At 46.1% G+C, this 20,252-nt stretch overlaps 2 protein-coding genes across 2 annotated transcripts; one reads left to right on the top strand and one right to left on the bottom strand.

The window, feature by feature from the left end:
- The first annotated feature begins 2,638 nt into the window (after nt 1-2,638).
- Nucleotides 2,639-11,543, top strand: IFT20 (intraflagellar transport 20). The gene is made up of 4 exons (XM_078873814.1): nt 2,639-2,957; nt 6,853-6,938; nt 8,044-8,147; nt 9,368-11,543. Exons 1-4 carry the CDS (start codon nt 2,831-2,833, stop codon nt 9,447-9,449), a joined length of 399 nt encoding a protein of 132 aa, XP_078729940.1. The 5' UTR covers nt 2,639-2,830; the 3' UTR covers nt 9,450-11,543.
- Nucleotides 11,544-13,618: 2,075 nt separating this feature from the next.
- On the bottom strand, nt 13,619-18,591 carry TMEM97 (transmembrane protein 97). The gene is made up of 3 exons (XM_078873812.1): nt 18,429-18,591; nt 17,462-17,606; nt 13,619-15,825 (listed from the first exon to the last, which is right to left on the bottom strand). The coding sequence occupies exons 1-3, from the start codon at nt 18,543-18,545 to the stop codon at nt 15,542-15,544; spliced, it is 546 nt and encodes a 181-aa protein (XP_078729938.1). The 5' UTR covers nt 18,546-18,591; the 3' UTR covers nt 13,619-15,541.
- Between the last annotated feature and the right edge of the window lie 1,661 nt (nt 18,592-20,252).

Below are 20,252 nucleotides of genomic sequence, written 5' to 3'. Positions count from 1 at the left end.
TTTTTAAAAAAACGAGAATGCAATCGGAAAAAGCCAATTAATACGTAACGTTAAAACGAATCATCGTACATCGATTTAACGATGTTTGGGGTACACGTTTAGGGGCCGTCCATAAATGACGTCACGCGATTTTGGACGATTTTTGACCCCCCCCCCCCCTTCGTCACACGACGTCACAAAAAGTCAGACCCCCCCCTCAAATATGACGTCACAAAGCTCTGCCCCCCCCCCAAAATAAAACATGCTTCAAATCTCTTTAAACTATTGTCATTGTAGTGCGTATTTAATGTGGCGCTGCACTCTGATGTTGTAAGAGAAAACATTAAAAAGTCTAATTAAGTAGAACGTGTTGTTTATATTTATTTAAAGTTGCGCATTTTGATGTGACGTCACATTTCTCAAACCCCACCCCCCTCGTCACACATCGTCACAAATGTCTGACCCCCCCCCCCTAAGGCCGTGACGTCATTTATGGACGGCCCCTTAGGTAACCTTTCCATCAATGTCCCTTATACTGTGTAGCACAACCGCTGAATGTACTCTTGATTTTATTTTCAGCGGTCTTGAATCTCGTGCTATCGTATTCCTCGACTTGTCTGAAGCACTTGAGACTGGGTCATGGTGTAATGTTGCGAAGACTAAAATGCCTAAAATGTCAGATCTTGCAATTAACTGGATTTGCAACTCCATATCCGACCGATTTCAAATTGTCACCAACAAAAAAAATAAGTAATATTAAAAAAATACTTTTTTAAAAACACGCTTTAATGAAATGTACCGTACGAGTGGTGATTTGCAGCCAACGTGAGTTGAGCGTGGACAATTAGACCCAAGGCGAAACATAACATATACAAATTAATGTAAAAAAAATACTTTTTTATATAGAATATAGTATTGTCATCAGTATGACATAAGTATACCAAGTTTGCAGTCGATATCATATTGGGAAGTGGGTTAAAATTGAGTTACAATATTTGAGGATACGACAACAACAGACAGAGTGAGTTAAATATAAAAAGTGTGTAATAATACATCTTATCACAGGACCCACGTGGTTAAGAGAGTTGTACTGTTTGTTCTAACGTTCTGAGATGCCCCTACTGGACATCTGTGAAAAGAGCTTCATAGTTTATCGGATTTCTCCAGTATTAAATACAATTCTGATTCCGTTTTTTCTGTACGTCAACAAGTTAGGGCATCTACAATCTGTTGTGTAATATTCATAAAGGACCCTGTACTCGTTCTCTGTAGTGTTGACGTTGTAATTATAGACGGGAAACTTGATTAACGGGGTCATCCGTGTAACAAATGAAAACAAACATAAAGCATAGCACACAAAATAAATAAGCCAGAAAGATTAAGTTAAAGCGGATTGGAGACTCGATGAGAATTCGTTTAAAAAATTCTGATTAATTTGTATTGGCATGTGAATGTGTATCTCATAGTGCGCTATACAGTAACAACGCCTTTAGAAATAGATTGAAACATCTAATGAGCTAATAAACATTTGGCTATACAGGAGGACAGCATGATCCGTCGTGGCAAAGCTTAAGCCAGATGCATGTTGATGTTACACGTGTTTGTATTCCTACAGGGTGCTGGTGAATATGTGGCTCTGTTTCTTTAGTGATTTGTTTACTTTTCCTGTACTTTGCACTCCTATCGTGGGTTTTGTACTGTTTGTTGTAACGTTCCGGCTTCACATCTGTTTAAAAATAGCTTTAGAGTTCATCGGATTCCTCCAGTCTAAATATCCACGTGCTTTCCTCTACCAACATGGCCGCCAAGCCGACCCTCGACTGTGACGTCACTCTCACCACGCGCTGCCCCCGACCGTGACCACGTGACCAAGGCGACACCCGCCCACAACTCCCCCCCACCCCCTTCGGCTGCCTCGCCCGGGGCAGAACCATTTCAACGCGGGGGTGCGTTCACGTTTTTTTTGTTATTTACGAATAGCTATGAATTCGCAGTCGTTATTTTATTCTTTAAATAAATATTACACCTATTTATAACGCGTATTAAATATAGTGCGAGCTATAAAAGCACCGAAAGCCCACGACGTAAAACCCGGACTTTGTTGTTGACCCCTTAAAGTGGCACAGTCCGCGTTGCGGGCGCACGGCGACTTGGTGACGTCATGCGCGCGTTGCATTCCACACAGCGGATAAGCGCAGCGGGGGGCGGGGCCGGGCTCCACGGGCCGCTTAACCGCGCTACTAAATCCAAAGCGGCGTCGTGCCCGTTGCTTAGGAGTCCTGAGTTTGACTCCAGAGGAGAAGCCCCCGAGGGGAACGAAGAAGAGGAGAGAGGAGGAGGAGGAGGGGGAGGGGCGAGAAGAGGTGAACGAAAGGAGGGGGGGAGAAGAGGTGAACGAAAGGAGGGGGGGGGAGAAGAGGTGAACGAAAGGAGGGGGGGAGAAGAGGTGAACGAAAGGAGGAGGGGCGAGGGGGGGGAGGAGGGGCGAGGGGGGGGAGGAGGGGCGAGGGGGGGGAGAAGAGGTGAACGAAAGGAGGAGGGGGGAGGGGCGAGAAGAGGTGAACGAAAGGAGGGGGGAGGGGCGAGAAGAGGTGAACGAAAGGAGGGGGGAGGGGCGAGAAGAGGTGGGAGGAGGAGGAGGGGGGGAGGGGCGGGAGGAGGAGGGGGGGAGGGGCGAGAAGAGGTGAATGAAAGGAGGAGGAGGAGAACGAAAGGAAGAGGAACAAGAGGCGGAGAAGGAGACGTGACGACGAGAGGAGAACGAGGGAAGGAGGACCAGTGGTGGTGGCGGAGAGGATTCTAGGCGGGAGACGAGGAGAAGGAGGAAGAGGAGGAGGAAGAGGAGGGCGCGATGGGTGACGAGGTGCTGGCCAAGTCGGGCCTCCACTTCGACGAGCTGAGCAAGCTGCGGCTGCTGGAGCCCGAGGCGGCGCAACAGACGGGCGAGCTTCGCGAGGAGTGCAAAGAGTTCGTGCAGAGTGAGGAGGGGGAGAGGGGGAGGATGATGAGAATGATGAGGAGGAGGATGATGATGATGAAGATGATGAAGATGATGAGAATGAGGATGATGATGAGGACGAGGATGATGAGGATAATGGTGATGAGGAGGATGGTGAGGATGATGATGAGGATGGTGAGGATGATGATGAGGATGATGATGAGGACGAGGATGATGAGGATGATGAGGATAATGGTGATGAGGAGGATGGTGAGGATGATGATGAGGAGGATGGTGAGGATGAAGAGGAGGATGATAAGGATGATGATGGTGAGTGATGATGAGGATGATAATGATGAGGATGATGATGAAGATGATGAGGATGATGAGGAGGATGATGAGGAGGATGATGAGAATGATGATGAGGAGAATCATGAGGAGGCGGCGGCCCCTCCTTGCTGCATCTGTGTTCTTAGACAACTCAACAACATTCTCGGTCACACTGTCACCGACGTTTCGGGCATTGGCCCTTTGTTTGCATTGGAAGCGTTTTGCTTTACAACAACAACAAAAAATAACGTTTCGGGCCATGGCCCTTCGTAGCATAAGGACGAGTTCCCGAAACCTCGCCGATGTTTAATGTACGTAAGCTTCAAATCAAGATTATTACGAATGTAAAGTTAAAGTTGCAACATTGCAATGACTTAACGCTCCAGTCGGCGAAAGGCCTCCAGTGAGCCTCTCTGTAAGAGGTGAGCTTGGCCTACTCTTCCTTCCAGGCAAGGCCATAGCCATGGAGTCAACATTGGGGGGGACCAAATCTTCCTGGGGGTCCCTCCCCCCCCCCAGAAAAAAATATTTAAATTTGAAAACAAATTTCCTGCCTAAAATATTATAAAATTCACTAACACGTGGGATGGACTTTTTATTTATTTTTGACAATAATGTCTAACAGTGTATTGTATTTACATCGCTCTGTTTGTTATTTTTTTTACCTTTTCTTAATTCATTGTATGTAATGGCAGAGATTAGGGATTAATATACTACACCCATAACCACAATCATACAGGGTGACCCAAAAAAAACGGGCCCCAACTCTAATTAGGCCCCGTTTCTTAGTGTTTTGTCCGAATGAAATGAAACTTTGGTCATAACTAGTTTATTATATTCAAAACATCAAATCAAAACACTAGGGTCTTTGGCCTTTTTTTCTCCGTTCTACAGCATGTGCTCTAGATGGCCTCCATTTAGCTCCGTGCATTTCTTGAGGCGCAGCACGAAGTTGTCCATGACGTTCTTACAGACTGAATTGGTAATGGCTCTCATCTCCTCCCTGATGGTTTCCTTGAGTTCCGTGATGGTTCTGGGTTTCCCTGCGTAGACTCTGTCCTTAAAATAGCCCCAAAGAAAAAAATCTGGGGGGCTTAGGTCCGGGCTATGGGGTGCCCACTCAAAATCAGTCTTGAGACTGATCACTCGGCCTCCGAAGTTCTCTTTCAGCCAATCTCGGGACAGGTTTGAGGTGTGAGAACTTGCTCCGTCTTGCTGGAACCAGAACTTGCTCATGAGCGACGGGTAGAGGGTCTGGAGCTCACTCTTGAAGGTTTTGAGGACCTCCACATACCGCTCCTTGGTGACTGTCACTGCTGCGCCAGATTCTTCGATGAAGATTGGTCCGATGATGCCTCTGGCCGAGATTGCAGCCCACACCGTGCACTTAGGAGAGTGCAAGGGCTTGGTGGCTACTTCATTGGGTCTGGAGGACCCCCAGAAGACATTTGTCTTGGAGTTCGCCTTTCCGTCAAGATGGAAGTGGGCTTCATCTGAGGTCCAAAGGAGGTTAAGGAAACTTGGTGTCTCCTCGATCTTCTCGAGCATCTTGACTGCCATAGCGCTCCTCTGCTTCTTGTCTGAGGCTGTAAGGGTCTGCAGCGTCTGTATTTTGTATGGGTAAGCCCTGATATCGTTCACCAGCACTCTCCTGCAAGTCTCACGGGACATACCGAGGGACTGACTTCGCTTACGCACAGAGCGTTTCGGACTCTGCTGGAGAGACTCTCTCACACTTTCGACCAGCTCGGCTGTTCGCTTCTTGGGACGTCCCGAGTGGCTTGGACGGTTCTCACTGGCAGCGTTGAGGTTCTCCACGGTCCCATACTTCTCGAAGTGGGCCACCCAGTTCTGAATTCTGCTTTTGGATGGAGCCTTTTCACATTCGAACTGACGCATGAAACTGTCCTGGGTTTTCTTAAACGAGCCTGTCTTGTAGTAAAATTTAACACAGTGTATTCTTTGTCCCAGCTCCCACTGGGGTCTTGGTGTACTCACGGTCGTTGATTCTGCCATGTCCTGTAAAATAAGGGCAATCGATGAATAAATAAAGGAGATATCACATAAAGTGTACACGGGGCCCGTTTTTTTTGGGTCACCCTGTATAAACAGAAATTTATTTCATAGCAATGTATTGGGGGAGACATTGTAAAGCATATTTGAATATGGGGGGGGGGGATGCCCCCCCCCGAATATATATTATAATTACGAAAAAACTCTATTATTGGTGATATTGGTCGCGAAAGCCTACGTGTTAAACTAAGCAATGTCCTAAATAATTTGGAGCCATGCTGTCTGCTTTGAAAACCCATCTCTTTAAAGTGGCCTTCCCTCTTTAGTTTGGTCGGTTGCCCCTGGTTCTGTTTTTGTTTCCAGCTTTCCATGCATTGTGCATTGGGATCCTAGGATGGAATGCGCATTATAAATTATAATTATTATATTATTATAGTCTGGCTTCTTCACTCTCCTACCCGTTTACTCCCTCCGCTAAAACATACACCCGTTTTAGCCCATGTTCTCTCCATGCTTTGTACATAGTCTTGGGATGTGGTTGTATTTATCTGCCTCATAAAGCCAAATTGTGTAGCAGTTTCCGAAGGTTCAGTGTTATAATCACAGATGCTCAGAGTCCCAGCTTTAGGAAACCAAATAGATTTTTTGTTAAAGATTGACATAAAATGCATAGGTGTGCACATGTTTATGGCACACACAGCTGCCAGGGTATTTTATTGGCCTTTTGCACCATTGCTTTGGCAAGACTGTGTGCTTTCCATGATACATTATGTGCTTAATAAGTGGCAGAAATTAGAAGATGTGTTTTAAAGGTGGCAGTCTATGTGTGTGCGCCAGCTGTGAAAGCCATATTTTACGATATCCATTTTTATTGTTTACAGCTTTAGTTATAGATGCCTTTCAAATATTTTTAAAAAATCTTACTATGTCCATGGATGGTTAATGAAAAAGTGTCGCATTCCATTATGGAAATAACGTCCTTGATGTAAACAGGAGGAATAATTAACAGAATAATGTGAATTCTGCCTTGTGAAATCATAATTATAAGACTACCCTTAATTGTAGGCCTATTGTGCACATCTAAAAATTACAACTTAACCCATCATCCCTCCTGCGTGCGTAACATTGGGCACCGTTTTGTAGAATCGCAACAGTGGCCATCCACTGGAGAGACACTCCATGGAAATGAAATATTTTCATCACTGGCTAAATATCGCCCACTGCTCATCTCAAGCAAAGAGATTGACTCGGCAAAAGATGCAGTTAAGGAGCGCAGATAAGGTAGTGTAGCGGTTAGCGTGCTGCAGTACAAACCCGGCGCCCCGAGTTCGATTCCTGCTCACGGCCAACACCCAGTGACGATTATCTGAACAGGTCCTGGGCCTCCCCTAGGTCGACTCAGCCTCAAATGAGTACCTGGTGCGGTGTGCAAACATCGCCACTAGGGGGACAAAGGCGTTGGCCACCCACCCCTTCGCGTGCCGTGCCGGCCTTGATAGGTGCTCGCTAACAGCACTTGCCCCTACAGTCTGTTAAGGCTATGCGGGGGATCTTTGTTTTGTGTGTGTGTCTCTTGTTGATTGTCATGGCAGAGATTGCGGAGTTTCAGGGAGTGGTGGGTGGACTCATTGACATGGTGGATCAGCTGGCCAAGGAGGTTGAGAAAGAGATAATGAAGGTACAGAACAGTTTGTTTTTTTCTCTTCTGAGGGTTATTTCTAAGCTTGTGATGATTTGCGCTTCATTAACTCCAATGAAAGGGACATGCTGCAGACAGCAGCATTGTGGAGCACTACAATGACATGAACATTCTTTTTGTCAGCTGCCAGCTTGTACCTAGAGCTGTTTTAATTAAAATGACTGTATTCTCTTTGGTAGAAACTGTTCATAGATTAATATAAAAAAAGCTTTCTCTTTGTCATCTCCACAGGTGCCAGGTGTCAAATCATTGTATACTTTCTGTATAAGTAGCATTAAAATGTAATATCTTTGGTCATCTACACTGAAGCACTTTCCCGCAACATATTTGCCTAAGGGCGGCAGAACCATAGATCAAGCTTCCAAGGAAAATATCTTAAACGATTAATTTCATTCAGCGTCGTTCATGCAAATTGCATCTCACATTCGCTAAGGAACCACAGACAAGCTGGTGCCAATAATTGCTCTGTAGTTCTCTTTACATTAATATATTTACATGTGGGAGGAAACTGGAGCACCCACTAAAAAGCGACCCATGCGAGGGGGCAACACACGTTATCAGTCCACACTTTAGTGTACTGCATTCTGCTGGCAGGCCAGAGCATTGCATCTCGATGCACACGGGAAGGGAGTCTCGCAAACCGTTTTGTCATTTGTCTCATCCACCAACCCTCGCTGCCTCCAGTGCTGGATTTCACCGCCCAGATCCATAACGTCTGATCCGACTCTAATCCCTCCTTCGCCTCCACACAGCACCACACTCCACACTAGGAGCCGTGAAGCCATACATTAGGGAAGGATGGTTAAGGTAGTTTCCCCTCTCCTTCATCGGGAGTTTTTTTTTTAAGTGTCAACATCACCGGATGTAGTTTGCCTTTACGCCCACGATGTACTGAAGCACTAACGGGAGCAAATACACTGCCCTGATCAGCGCACATTTTCTCCATGAAGTTTATTGCCCTGGTGTGTGCTTAAAACCGGTACAAACATTTTTTTTCCCCCCTTGCACTGGACTAATCACTGGGGAAATTCACAGTTAACGTTGAACAAATGACACGGAGGGCTGTGGTTACTTTTGCTCGCAGGCGATTGGTGCACGGAACCAGCTCCAGTCAGTGGCCAAGCAGCGAGAAGCGCAGCAACAGCAGCTGCAGGCGCTCATCGCCGAGAAACACGTCCAGCTGGAGAGGTGAGCGCACGAGGCCCCGGGATTCCTGCCCACGCGTCTCGGGCTGTGGACCAAGCGTCTCTGTGTCGATTCAAAGTCAAGTAGATTATTGTGTTCAACGAAACGTGCATTGAACCGCTTGTGGATGGGTTTTTGTTATTTTATTTGCGTGCTAGTTTAGCCGTCAGGATAATGGTCTGTACAAGACAAACTGGGCAAATGGCACAGATGATAAGAGGACAATCTGTACAAGACATCATTCATGCTGGAATAAAACTGTTGCCCAAAGTCGTGGCAATTGAATTGTGGGGGTGAATGAGGGTGAATGGTTAAAAGCCTTCTACATATGTAAATATTTGACATGTAACAGCTATGCTTTTTACTAAGTGTTGCAGGGCACATACATACATTGGCACAGTTATACTGGTAGGAACCCACTGGTTCCACCAGCCCACAGGGGATTATTGTGTCCGTCCGTCGTGCAGGGAGGGGCTGGGTGGGGAGGGAGGGGCTGGGTGGGGAGGGGAGGGGCTGGGTGGGGAGGGTGGGGCTGGGTGGGGAGGGGCTGGGTGGGGGGTGGGAGGGGTGGGGCTGGGTGGGGAGGGGCTTGTCACCCCGTGGTGCCCTTATAAAACTCAACGTTTAACCTACTCACGCCGGATTGTGGCCGCCCTCACAGTCGGGCATATTTGCGGAATACACCACGCCGCCGTTGACCCTGGCCATTGACCGAGCAACCCAACGTTCCTACCAGCTCCCTCCGCAGGAATGTGTTTCTCATTACAGAAAGAAGAATACTATTGTGTAACAAACTTCAACCCAGATTCAGTATAACAAGTTCGACACAAAACAGCAAAGAAGAGACATAATTGACAAACCATCTCAACCATGTTGATTTTTCACTTTGTACAAAAATAAATACATTCGGTCTTGCAATGTGATCTTCATAATTTTGAGGTTTTGATGCCAAGTCGTCAGCTTTTGTATAGTGAAGAGTCATTCAGCAGTGTTTCTATGCTGGTATGTTGAAGTTTGTGATTCGTTGATGGTTTCAGGAGTAGCCTCATTAAATATCTAAATTACTACCAGTGAATGGCCTGCCATGCGATGGTTCTGATGCAGTTTGCCCGTGCAGATGCACGAGTGATTAATTCACTTGCACGGTCGGTCTTGTCTTGTCTCCCACCGCTAACCTCTTGTTCATGTCCTCTCGCTTCGCACCGCCACCGCTTTTGCCACAGATACCGCATCCAGTACGAAGCTCTTCTTAAGGTGGAGGCCGAACAGAATGAGTTCATTGAGCAGTTTGTACTGCAGAAGTGATCTTACCTACCAGGTGTGAAGGCAGGTTGCCAGCCAACACGTGTCTCTCGCCTCCAGACACATGCGATGCCCTCTGCAACGTCATCGACTGATATTTTATGAATGCAAGGGAGAGGGGCCCACTCAACCTCTCTGTCCCCCACACTTCATGTAAACACAGACTTCGATGGCAAATTTCTATGAATATCCCTTCTTGAAGCAGATCACACACCGATTTTATATATTGTACCTTTATTAATGCTTGTTGGGGGAAAAAGAAACCCCTTTATTATGAATATGGGTCGCGAAAGCCTATGTGTCAAAAGCATCTGAAACAGCATGGTTGTTAATTTCACAATTTTATTCATCACTTTATAATTGATTCTGAAGTATTTGAAAATGACTTCATTGTCCAGATCTTTCATGACACCCGCACACAGTGGTGCCCTCTTGTGGGCAGCCTCTTTAAGCAGACACAGGATGCAGTGTGTTTGATGGTGTCCGTGCAGCACATTATATCAGCATCTGAGCTTGATTAGAACATGCAATAGTTAATATACATTAGAACTCGAGTTACCGACATTCCAGTTATCAAAAAAATATTTCATGTACTGTATTTTTCTTCTTGTATTTATGCATTAATTAAAGCGATCCTATTATCCTCTGTTAAATGACATTTCAGTGATTAAAACCTGCAACGTATTTGTGTATGTTGCTGCAGAAACGTGTATCTGGTTAAAAGTTATCTTGAGATGTGACCACCCACTGCTTGCTTTGCATTGGACCAATCAAAACCTGTTCATATTTCTCCTTTCCCTTTTTAATTTAAACCAATTTCTTGAAAGATACACATGTAATTTATGGACATTTCTAAAGGTTAATTTATTGCCTGGAATAGTGATTTTTCAAGTCATGATACAGCTGGCTCACGAATATAAATGGAAACTCTCCAAACAGGAAGAGATAAATTAATGCGTGAATTGTTTGATCGATTTACGATTCGAAAGTCTCAATGTTTTAGAATGTGCACGAGCAAAATCCTTTTTGTTATTCAACAGTCTAAATGCGATGTGTTAAAACAAGTGGCTATCAACGGAGTGATTCTGCGGCCCATGAAACAACATCTCTCTTCCTTCGCTAAGGTGCGGTCCATCTTTCTGCACGGGCAAGTCTTTTTAAATCCTTTATATTAAGTTCACTTGCTTGCTTGCTTGCGCGCTTACGAGCGTGCAAATCTTTCGGTCGTTTTTTAACCCACTTCCCGTGATCCAATCGAGCTGACATTTTGCACACAGACTCGTTGTGCGTGACTATTTTCGTGAAAAAAAATTTCCAAAATGTTCCACTTTTTAGGAATTTTTTTTTTTCATATTTAGTTTAAAATACCAATGTGATCAAAATTAAACTCTTACTCAAGAAAAACAGAAATGAATAATAAAATAAAACCGATGCCACGCATATAAAGGATTTATAGTGAAAAACTTTGTTTTTACGGGTTAATTTTTTTAGGTGTTCTATTTAAACGTACATTCCCTACACGTGAACGCCTTTATTGTTAATGGACCAACTGCAGACAGCCGTGTAACAAAGGGGTCCAACTGGAACGAGAGGAAGCAATGCGTAGACACGGTGGTAACGGTGTTGCGTTCATCCAAACGCTTGAATTTCAAGGGCCGCCCTGTCCTGCTGTGGTACAAGTGAAGTAAAATGACAGTATTTCTCACCGATATTCACATATCGGAAAGAGCTGTTATGCTATATTATATTATACGCCTGGACCGCCAGTGTTTGGCTTAGAAATACAATTTTTGTCAACACTGTACGGTATAATTCACGGAATATTTCCTTGCCAATTCCACACATTGTGTTGTTTAGCCGGAGCGGGGTGTGAATGGTTGGTAATGGGTGGATTGAACAAATGAAAACATTTTGGTTGAAGTGGAACTCTTAAACAGCTCTGAGAATCCAGGTATCTGTACTTAGCTTTATTGCCTTTGATATTGCTTACATATTTTTGTGACTTGTTTACAATATTACAATCCACAAGCATGTTTTTTTGCGTGCGTAAAAAAATAAACTATTTTAATCACATTTCACAACCTTAGCAATGGTTCATTATTTAAAGATAATCGTGAACTGGATGAACCAGTTATATTCCATCATGCCTGTATTTATTGAAGTAAAATTTTAAGGAGGTGCATTTAGAATGGAGTGGTGGCGCAATGATTAGCGCACCGTGTCCTGGGCCCAGCTACCAGAATTCGTTTTCGGGCCACCAGTGGCGATTGATATGAGGCACAATTAGTGGAGCCCTTAATTTCATGATGGGTTTTTTTTCTTCAATTCAGTCTTTGGTGATCTAACTGTGGCGGCCATCAACTAATTCGATTTGAGAATTCGGCTTCATCGTGGGCAACAACAAAAAAACTAACCCATATTCTCGGTGGTAAATTGCCTTAGTCTCGGACACGGCCATTCAACCTCTGATGTACAAAAATTAACACCAGGACGTGTCATGAAAGTAGAATAACTTACCGTTAAGGGAGAAGGGAGGGGATGGATACGTGTACAAGCATTGTCTTGAGTCGTGCGTTACTCCACAACGAAATACAATCTGTCACTTTTAATGTCTCTGGGAAGAATTCGCAGACTTTTCTAGGATGGCTACCTGAAAGAGAGGGCGATCTTGGTGGAAGCCAGGGACGAGTGGTAACCTCGCAGCCCGAATTGCCTCCCGAGATATCCGGCCTATCATTCCCTTCATGGACGTATCGCGCCCTCTGCTGGTACCAATGGGAACGTAAACGCGATGTCTCCACGCTATGTACCTGCGTTGAACTTCTTTCGCACCGTACGTAGCCCGACCGTGTTAATCGTAGGTGTTGACATCACGGCTTGCCGCAACCACCTTGCGGTGGTTCGGTATTGGTTGACAATTGTACAGCGCCGGTGTAGCTCTAAAGCGGCCGTACATTCCACAACCACCGGACTTATTCACGTAATTTATACATTTTGTGCATGTCAATCCACTGCTGGATGAGGGCCTACCCCACGTTATTTGACCATACTTCACCGCGCCGATCGGTGTGGCTGAGCGAGGCCGAGAACGAACAGCAGACGTTAAAATGGAGTACAGCGGAATGTATTTGCCACCACATAGCCCCCTGCCGCCTTACACATTCCTGCGGAGGGAGCTGGTAGGAACGTTGGGTTGCTCGGTCAATGGCCAGGGTCAACGGCGGCGTGGTGTATTCCGCAAATATGCCCGACTGTGAGGGCGGGCACAAGCCGGCGTGAGTAGGTTAAACGTTGAGTTTTATAAGGGCACCATGGGGTGACCAGCCCCTCCTCACCCAGCCCCACCCCCCACCCAGCCCCTCCCCACCGAGCCCCACCCCTCCCACCCAGCCCCTCCCCCCACCCAGCCCCTCCCCACGCTCCCCACCCAGCCCCTCCCTGCACGACGGACGGACACAATAATCCCCTGTGGGCTGGTGTAACCAGGTTCCTACCAGTATAACACTTGCTGTGTATCGTGGATGCCAATCCAAGCAATTTCCAGGCTCACTCTAGCCCGCCTTGTGGCGATGTGGCCACATTGCTTGCGTTATTTGGGCATAGGCGCACATCTTCGTAGTCATATTTGTTTTTGACCATGGTTGCTGTGAACGAGGGGCGTGGTGGAACACGTCGTCATCCCAGTACTTGTGGGCACGATGACGAGTGGATCGTGAAGATGTATGAATCTCCACAGCTTGCTGGCCTGCCATGGTCGCAGGCCAGAAAGCGGAGTTTGTTTAAAAATCTGAATATTGGCATCGCTAAGCTGTCTTAAAATGTATCTTCCAATAAACCACAATTTACACAACCCCTCCCCTTACACTTGCCATTTCAACTCAAGTGCTCATTGAACTTAACTCCAACTCATACCCAGCCACTGTTAGCACGTGTATCGTTTAATTAGAGCTTGGACTATTTTTCAATTATCTCTTTTAAAAATAGCCCTTATAGTTACGTCTCCCAAGTAATTTGGAAACATAGGTGAGTTTTCCCTAGCAACTATTCTTTTTGATCCGATTAGTTGAGCAATTGAACTGAAAATCAGTAATAGATTACTAATTCAGATAGCCCAGCTCTTAATTTCATGAATTCAGATGTAATGGTCATGTGACACATTGGCATACAAACACTTTTAAATCAGCTCGATCACATTTTTTTTATTTTATAAAGAAAATTAGCAATTATAAGGAAATAAAATTAAATCACATGAAAAATAATCACAAAAAGATAATTATATCATTGGGCCCACGTTACTTTGTCGGGAAAAGCATGCATAGCATGTTCCCGAAGCTTCAGGTTTACAAAGATTCCAAACCAACATTAATGCGGCAACGCTTATTTTGCAAATGGCTCAACATAAGTGTCCTACAACAACAAGAAGAAACATTGAACTACCTCCCCCCATATTCTTGGTTCTTTCGGTAAAGTCACGTAGATAGAAAACAAAAATTAAAAGCAAAAAGCCCACGACGTTTCGATCGCAACACAAGCGGTCTTTGCTTCAGGTGGAGAGAATAGTGACCAGGACATTGCGATTCGATTTCATCATTATTTTTGTCCACATTTTTACCATCAGTTGCAGTTGTGTTCACACATCTAGGCCTCTATTTAAGGAACGAAACGGGTGGACTTCTACACAAACCTGGCTGTTGCCTGATGAAGCTGGTTGTAATTACTAGCGAAACGTCGTACTCAGATTGTAAATGTTGTGGCTTGGCTCTCCAACACACCGGTTAGTGCTGTACTAGTGACGAATTGGCCAAGTTCTGTTTACGCGACAACCCTTACTAATTGGCTGTGTCGGGTGGTGGCGGGTTTTAACGACACATTGATATATTTACGCGATCCAACCCAAAAGAAAGAGAGTACACCATCTGCACTCTAATTTACAAAGTGTTTTTTTTTTACTTTGTAAAAGCTTGTATATTTCTAGATGTCACCACCACAATGACAGAACATTAATAAATAGCCAGATCACACAATTGAAAATGTTTCAATGTCAGCATTGTGCCAATCGGCGAAAGGTCACCACCACCGCTCTCCATGACAGAACATTAACTGGCCAGATCACACAATTGAAAAAGTTTCAATGTCAGCATTGTGCCAATCGGCGAAAGGTGCGCGCCATTCCAAGTTGGAGCATGCAAATCCACGGCGAAGAGAGACAGTTTTACCTCCATCACCACCGTGTGGAGTGCTCCTCTCGCAACTCCTTGCCGTAGCAGACAACTCTTTGCGAAGGACGAGTTACACTACCGACCGGGGCTTGGAATTTCTTTTGTCCGACAATTTGGCGATATCTAACATTGCCTCCAAACTGTACCCAGCCCTAAGTTGAGAAATTTACTGGGTGGAGTTGAGCTGACATTTATCGGTATTGAGTTCGGGACAAGTCTGCATGTTGATGGTGGTAATGACGAGCACATTGCTGCATAGAGAGGTAATGCATCTAAGCCCGTGCCTTACGCTCACCGTCTACATGTTGGCTTATACGACGTGTTCATGTTCACCACCAGGTACATATCGTTCACGAACTAGGTAAAGGTGCAATTCTGCAATTGCTTGCTCATGCCACTGCTGGCGGAAGGGCCTCCACTAATGGGCGCTTTAGAGAAACCACCTCGAAGGTACGTTTGCAATCTCTTCCACGCTTGATATGCGTCTTGGAAGAGGTGGGGGTACCTACACTTTACTCAATTCATACACGACCCGCCCATCGACTGTGGTGTATCCATTTATATATCCAAGTTAACCAAGGTGGGGTGAGGATTTAAGAAACTTGCTCATTATTTAAACTGCCGCACTGGGAGATTGTACCGGCGACTTCTGCATTGCAAATGCAGCGAGCTTATCCATTGCACCATGGCGGTATCGCACACTGCTCATTTTATGCTGACATGAAAACAATTTCAACGTGCAATTTGGCTAGCGGGTTACATTACAAAACGGGGGGGGGGGGGGGCAGGAGCTTCAATGATTTTTCTTTGCGCACAAAGTACGAATGTGATAGTGAGGTCACAAGCCACTGTCCGCACGCATCACGCCGAGCCAAATCACTTCTTCTTTTGTTTGGCGGATAAGTGGACGGGGGCAGGCGGGCCGGCGTAGGTGCTGCTCAGGCACATGGTGGCGATGATGAGCAGTGGAACGAGCAGGTAGGGCAGATACACGGCAGCCAGGGAGAGGCGTTCGTGCACGTTGCTGGGGCCCACAACGCCCTTGGTGCCCGGGGGCACCGTGAAATCCTGCAGAAGCACGTGCGAGAGGATGGGCAGCAGCGAGGTGGCCACGTGGCTCGCGTAGACGAGGGCCGGGATGCGGATCCAGCGGCGGCCGCCTGCAGAGAGAACACCGGCACAGCACGCACGCGCACAGTGTGGTCACAATGCCGCCTATTCGCTTGCAAACAAACATTCTAGATTTACACTACGAGACCTCCTTTACCAGTGGCAAAATATAGGTTTTTACCCTTTAAACTGGTACAAAACTGACACCTTTATACAAGGCATCATGTTTGCAATAACCGCAACACAAGCAGTCAAAATGCAAACAAAAAGAAAGCACTCTGATAATGGTACTACTATATTTTGCCACTGGTAAAGGAGGTCTCATAGTGTAAATGCTTACCCCGAGCTCTCAATACTCTGATAGTGCACTGTTTTTGAGTTGTATGCCTTTTGACGTCATCTGGTCCAACACCAATGGAGACTAGGCTCTAAGGAAAGCTGTCTCGGGTGTGGACCAATCAACTTCAAGGACAGTGCATATCATTACCATTATCAGAGTGCTTTCTTTTTGTTTGCATTTTGACTGCTTGTGTTGCGGTTATTGCAAACATGATGCCTTGTATAAAGGTGTCAGTTTTGTACCAGTTTAAAGGGTAAAAATCTACTACTATATTCTAGATTTACATTTGTTTATGCTGGTTAAGGGCTATGAACAGGACATGAGCACCACTCCAGTGCACATCGATGTGCATTGTTAATTGTACTCCACACTAAGAACACATGCATTAGCCTTTATTTGTTTGTCTCTCCATCTGTCCGTTGCATTGGCTCACGATAACTCTTGTGACAATGATCCAATATGAACAAAACTTGAGTATACCGTTGTGCTATAATTAGAAACCTACCCTCAAGAAAAGTAGCCAAATTGATCCAAGGGTTGCCCAAAACTTGAAGACGTAAACCATGCAAAAAGTACGATTTAAAAGTATTCATACGCATTGTGATCGGATCACGCAAACCTTTGGCTTCTGTGCTGCTAAATAAATGATTCAATACTTCCAAGACAAATACATTGTGGAAAGCATTACATAATCCCCGCATAAGCATGATTTGTATTCCTTGTTTTTGTATGGCCTTGAAATTTTACTCCAGAAAATGCTATGAGTTGGGCTCTTTTGTTTAAATTGAATATTTACAACCACAGAATGTGGAGTTACTATCATAGGATAGCGCGCACAGAGCGTATTGGCAATTTTTTTTAAAGCAAAGTATACTTCTCAAAAATATGCATGGGTGATATTAATGAAAAACATTAATTCACGAATACTGACCAAATAAAAAAACGATCAGTACTACATGATGATATTCCACTTCAGATGCTACCAAGTTCTGTTCTGGGACATGGACTAAGACAAAGGGTGCCACGGTAGTGAGATGTTAACTACCTCGCCTGGTATACAGGAGGCTGTGGGTTCGAACCTGACCCCTGATGCCTGCTGCTGTATATTTGGAGCTTGCATGTTCTCCCCGTGGTCGCGTGGATTTTCCCCTCCACATTCATTTCGAGTATTTGTCTGCGATAAATGTCCCAACAATGAGCCATTTCGTTGGGCCATCATTTGTTGGCTGGGTCACTTCTGAAAAATGAGCTACATAGCTCAGAGGGCCTTACCCGGTAAAGTTACAAAAAACATTTGAGTGTAGTTTACAATCAAGATGGATGGACAATGTTGTGTGTTCACTCACCCTTGTAGAAGGCATAAGCGGCAATGGGGAAGAAGGGGAGCTGCAGGAAGATCTCACAGTAGATGAAGGTGTAGAACCAAGCCGGTGGATTGGCCATCAGGGGGTCCTTAAATTTCTGAATATACCACTTCATTGGATCGCTCAGCTGAAAATCAGACAGACGTACAAAATTAAACTTTAAAGAGCCCTTTTTGAACCGCGTAGACTGTTGGGGCAAGTGCTAATCGCAAGCAACCTCGCAAGGCCAGTAGGGCACACCAGTGGATGGTCTGTATCAGGATTGTATGCTTTTCCCTCTTCAGTTCCGCTGTTCATACGTCACTAATTTTTAGGCCGAGTCAACCTAGGGCAGGGGTCGGGAACCTGCGGCTCCGCAGCCGCATTTGGCTCTTTAAAGAACCGCATTGCGGCTCTTGAAATATTGAGTTTTTTTTACTGAAGTCCAGTTTACCATGGGAGTCCATTAAACATGGGAGTCCATTTACCATGTGAGTCCAGTTTACCATGGGAGTCCAGTTTAACGTGGAAGTCCAGTTTACCATGGGAGCCCAGTTTAACGTGGAAGTCCAGTTTACCATGAGAGTCCAGTTTTCATTTTACAAGGAAAGGCCCACTGAGCGTCTATGGGATGACGGCGCCTATGGGATGACGGCGTATATGGGATGACGAGGTCTATGGGATGACGAGGTCTATGGGATGACGATTCGCCTCACGAGTCGTCGTCCATCTCTGACCACGAAGATGCCCAGATGCCTCGCTCGCTCTGTCTCTCTCTCTGTCTGTGTCTCTGTCTCCCTCTCTCTCCGTGTCTCTCTCTGTGTCTGCCTGTCTCTCTGTGTCTCTCTCTGTCTCTCTGTGTCTGTCTCTCTGTCTGTCTCTCTCTCTCCGTCTCTCTCTCTCTCTTTGTCTCTCTGTCTCTCTCTGTCTCTGTGTCTCTCTCTGTCTCTCTCCGTGTCACGTCTCTCACCAGCGACGGGAGCGCGCCCTTGGGCAGCAGCGCCTGCGAGTCGAAGAGCAGCGTGATGGGGATGTGCGACGCGAAGTAGAATACGAAGATCCACTCGAGCACACGAAGCGCCGCCATCGCCTCCGATCCTCTCGCTCCCTCGCCAAAGGAGGGAGGGGGCGGGGGGGAGGGGGACACCCCGCGGATCGATCCGCAGCGACGGCGATTCCGTTGCCACGATTTTATCTCCACCTCGCGGATCGATTCACAGCGGCGGCGATTCCAGTGCCACGATGTTACCCCCAACCCCGTGGATCGATTCACAGCGACGGCGATTTTGGTGCCACGATTTTACGCCCCCCCCCATATCCCGCGGATCGATCCAAGCGACAGCGATTCCAGTACCACGATTTTACCCCAACCCCGTCGCGATTCCACGCGTTGCTTGCTGCTGCTGATGCTGCTGCAGAGGTCGACGAGGGGGGGGTGAGAAATGTGACGTCACATGAAAATGCACAACTTTAAATAAATATAGAATTGTTATAAGAACGCTAATTGTAATAACAACACTCCTACAACATCGGAGTGCAGCGCCACGTTAAATACGCACTACAATGACAATAGTTTAAAGCGATTTGAAGTATGTTTTATTTTCAAAATGGAAATATGGTTTTGGGGGGGGTGGGAGGGGGCAGAGCTTTGTGACGTCATATTTGGAGGGGGGGGTCTGACTCTTTGTGACGCCGTGTGACGAGAGGGGGGGGGGTCAAAAATTGTCAAAAATCGCGTGACGTCATTTATGGACGGCCCCCAAGAACAGATACTGCTATTTTAGTGCACAAACGACAGGAGGTATATGAGCCTGAATAGCGCCAGTGCAGTGGAGGTCAGCAGACTGATTCCAACATTAAAATGTATTAAAACCAACATGAAATACAGCCGCACCGCTCCTAACACCATCCCGGATCACGAGGCCAGATCACCCGCGGACTCCGCTCCGTTTCATATTTCTCCATCCCTCTCCCCATGATCAGTCGCCCGGCATCGTAAATTCAACGAAATCTCATCACATATCGAGGACACAAAGTGAAATTGCGGACGCGTGCCTCCAGAGACAATTACTTGCCCGATCTAATTCTATTCTTGCGAATGATGGCAGTCATGTGATTATTCGGAGATAAATTCCGATGGCGAGTTCTTGCCATCGAGAGAGTTCGTGTAGTTATTATTTTGCTATTTCCTCCTCCCTTGCAGGTGGAGGCTACTTCACATTCGCACCGACCGTGGCTCGCTTTTAATTCCAAATGAATGAAGAAAATGTGTGCTTCGGCACCAATGGCGGAGCCAGGATTTTCAGGTAGGGGGGGGGGGCAACCCCTCCAGCAATGAAAAATGATAGAGGAGTTGTTAGTAAGTAAGGACGACTTGTCCCTTGCTTTTTATTCGACGCGTGTGCGCCGATGGCGCAGCCATCGATCGAGGGTCGAATTCTAACCGCGCTGTGTGATCGGCATCGCGCTCGCTGGAGCTGTTGATGCCTTCAGCGAAGTCGTGTGCTGTTTACGCAACTGCGCACAATTCTGAGTTACTTATAACTCCTTTGCCGTTACTTATCGCCAATTATGGACTCAGACTATTGTCCTATCATCTCAGAGTCCCTGGTACGTAATAATATGCTACACAGTGCCAGTGGGCGTCACAAAATGCCGATGTATTACTAATAATCCCCAATGATCCGATCGAAATTACTGATTTCGATCGGATCATTGGGGCCTGCTGATGATGTGGGAGACTTCTCGCGACGGCCCTACCTATTGCCTGCCACCGTCAAGCCTAAACACAACC

Source organism: Lampetra fluviatilis, chromosome 37, assembly GCF_964198595.1.
Source record: "Lampetra fluviatilis chromosome 37, kcLamFluv1.1, whole genome shotgun sequence".
NCBI lineage: Eukaryota > Metazoa > Chordata > Hyperoartia > Petromyzontiformes > Petromyzontidae > Lampetra > Lampetra fluviatilis.
The sequence above is the reverse complement of the archived record's forward strand: the minus strand, read 5'-3'. Positions and strand labels throughout refer to the sequence as shown.

Coding starts and splice junctions, on each gene's coding strand:
- IFT20 (XM_078873814.1), top strand. CDS start 2,831: ATGGGTGACGAGGTGCTGGCCAAGTCGGGCCTCCACTTCGACGAGCTG. Junction 2,958..6,852: donor GTGCAAAGAGTTCGTGCAGA/GTGAGGAGGGGG, acceptor TTGTCATGGCAG/AGATTGCGGAGTTTCAGGGA. Junction 6,939..8,043: donor TTGAGAAAGAGATAATGAAG/GTACAGAACAGT, acceptor TTTTGCTCGCAG/GCGATTGGTGCACGGAACCA.
- TMEM97 (XM_078873812.1), bottom strand. CDS start 18,545: ATGGCGGCGCTTCGTGTGCTCGAGTGGATCTTCGTATTCTACTTCGCG. Junction 17,607..18,428: donor AGGGCGCGCTCCCGTCGCTG/GTGAGAGACGTG, acceptor TCTGATTTTCAG/CTGAGCGATCCAATGAAGTG. Junction 15,826..17,461: donor CGCTTATGCCTTCTACAAGG/GTGAGTGAACAC, acceptor TTCTCTCTGCAG/GCGGCCGCCGCTGGATCCGC.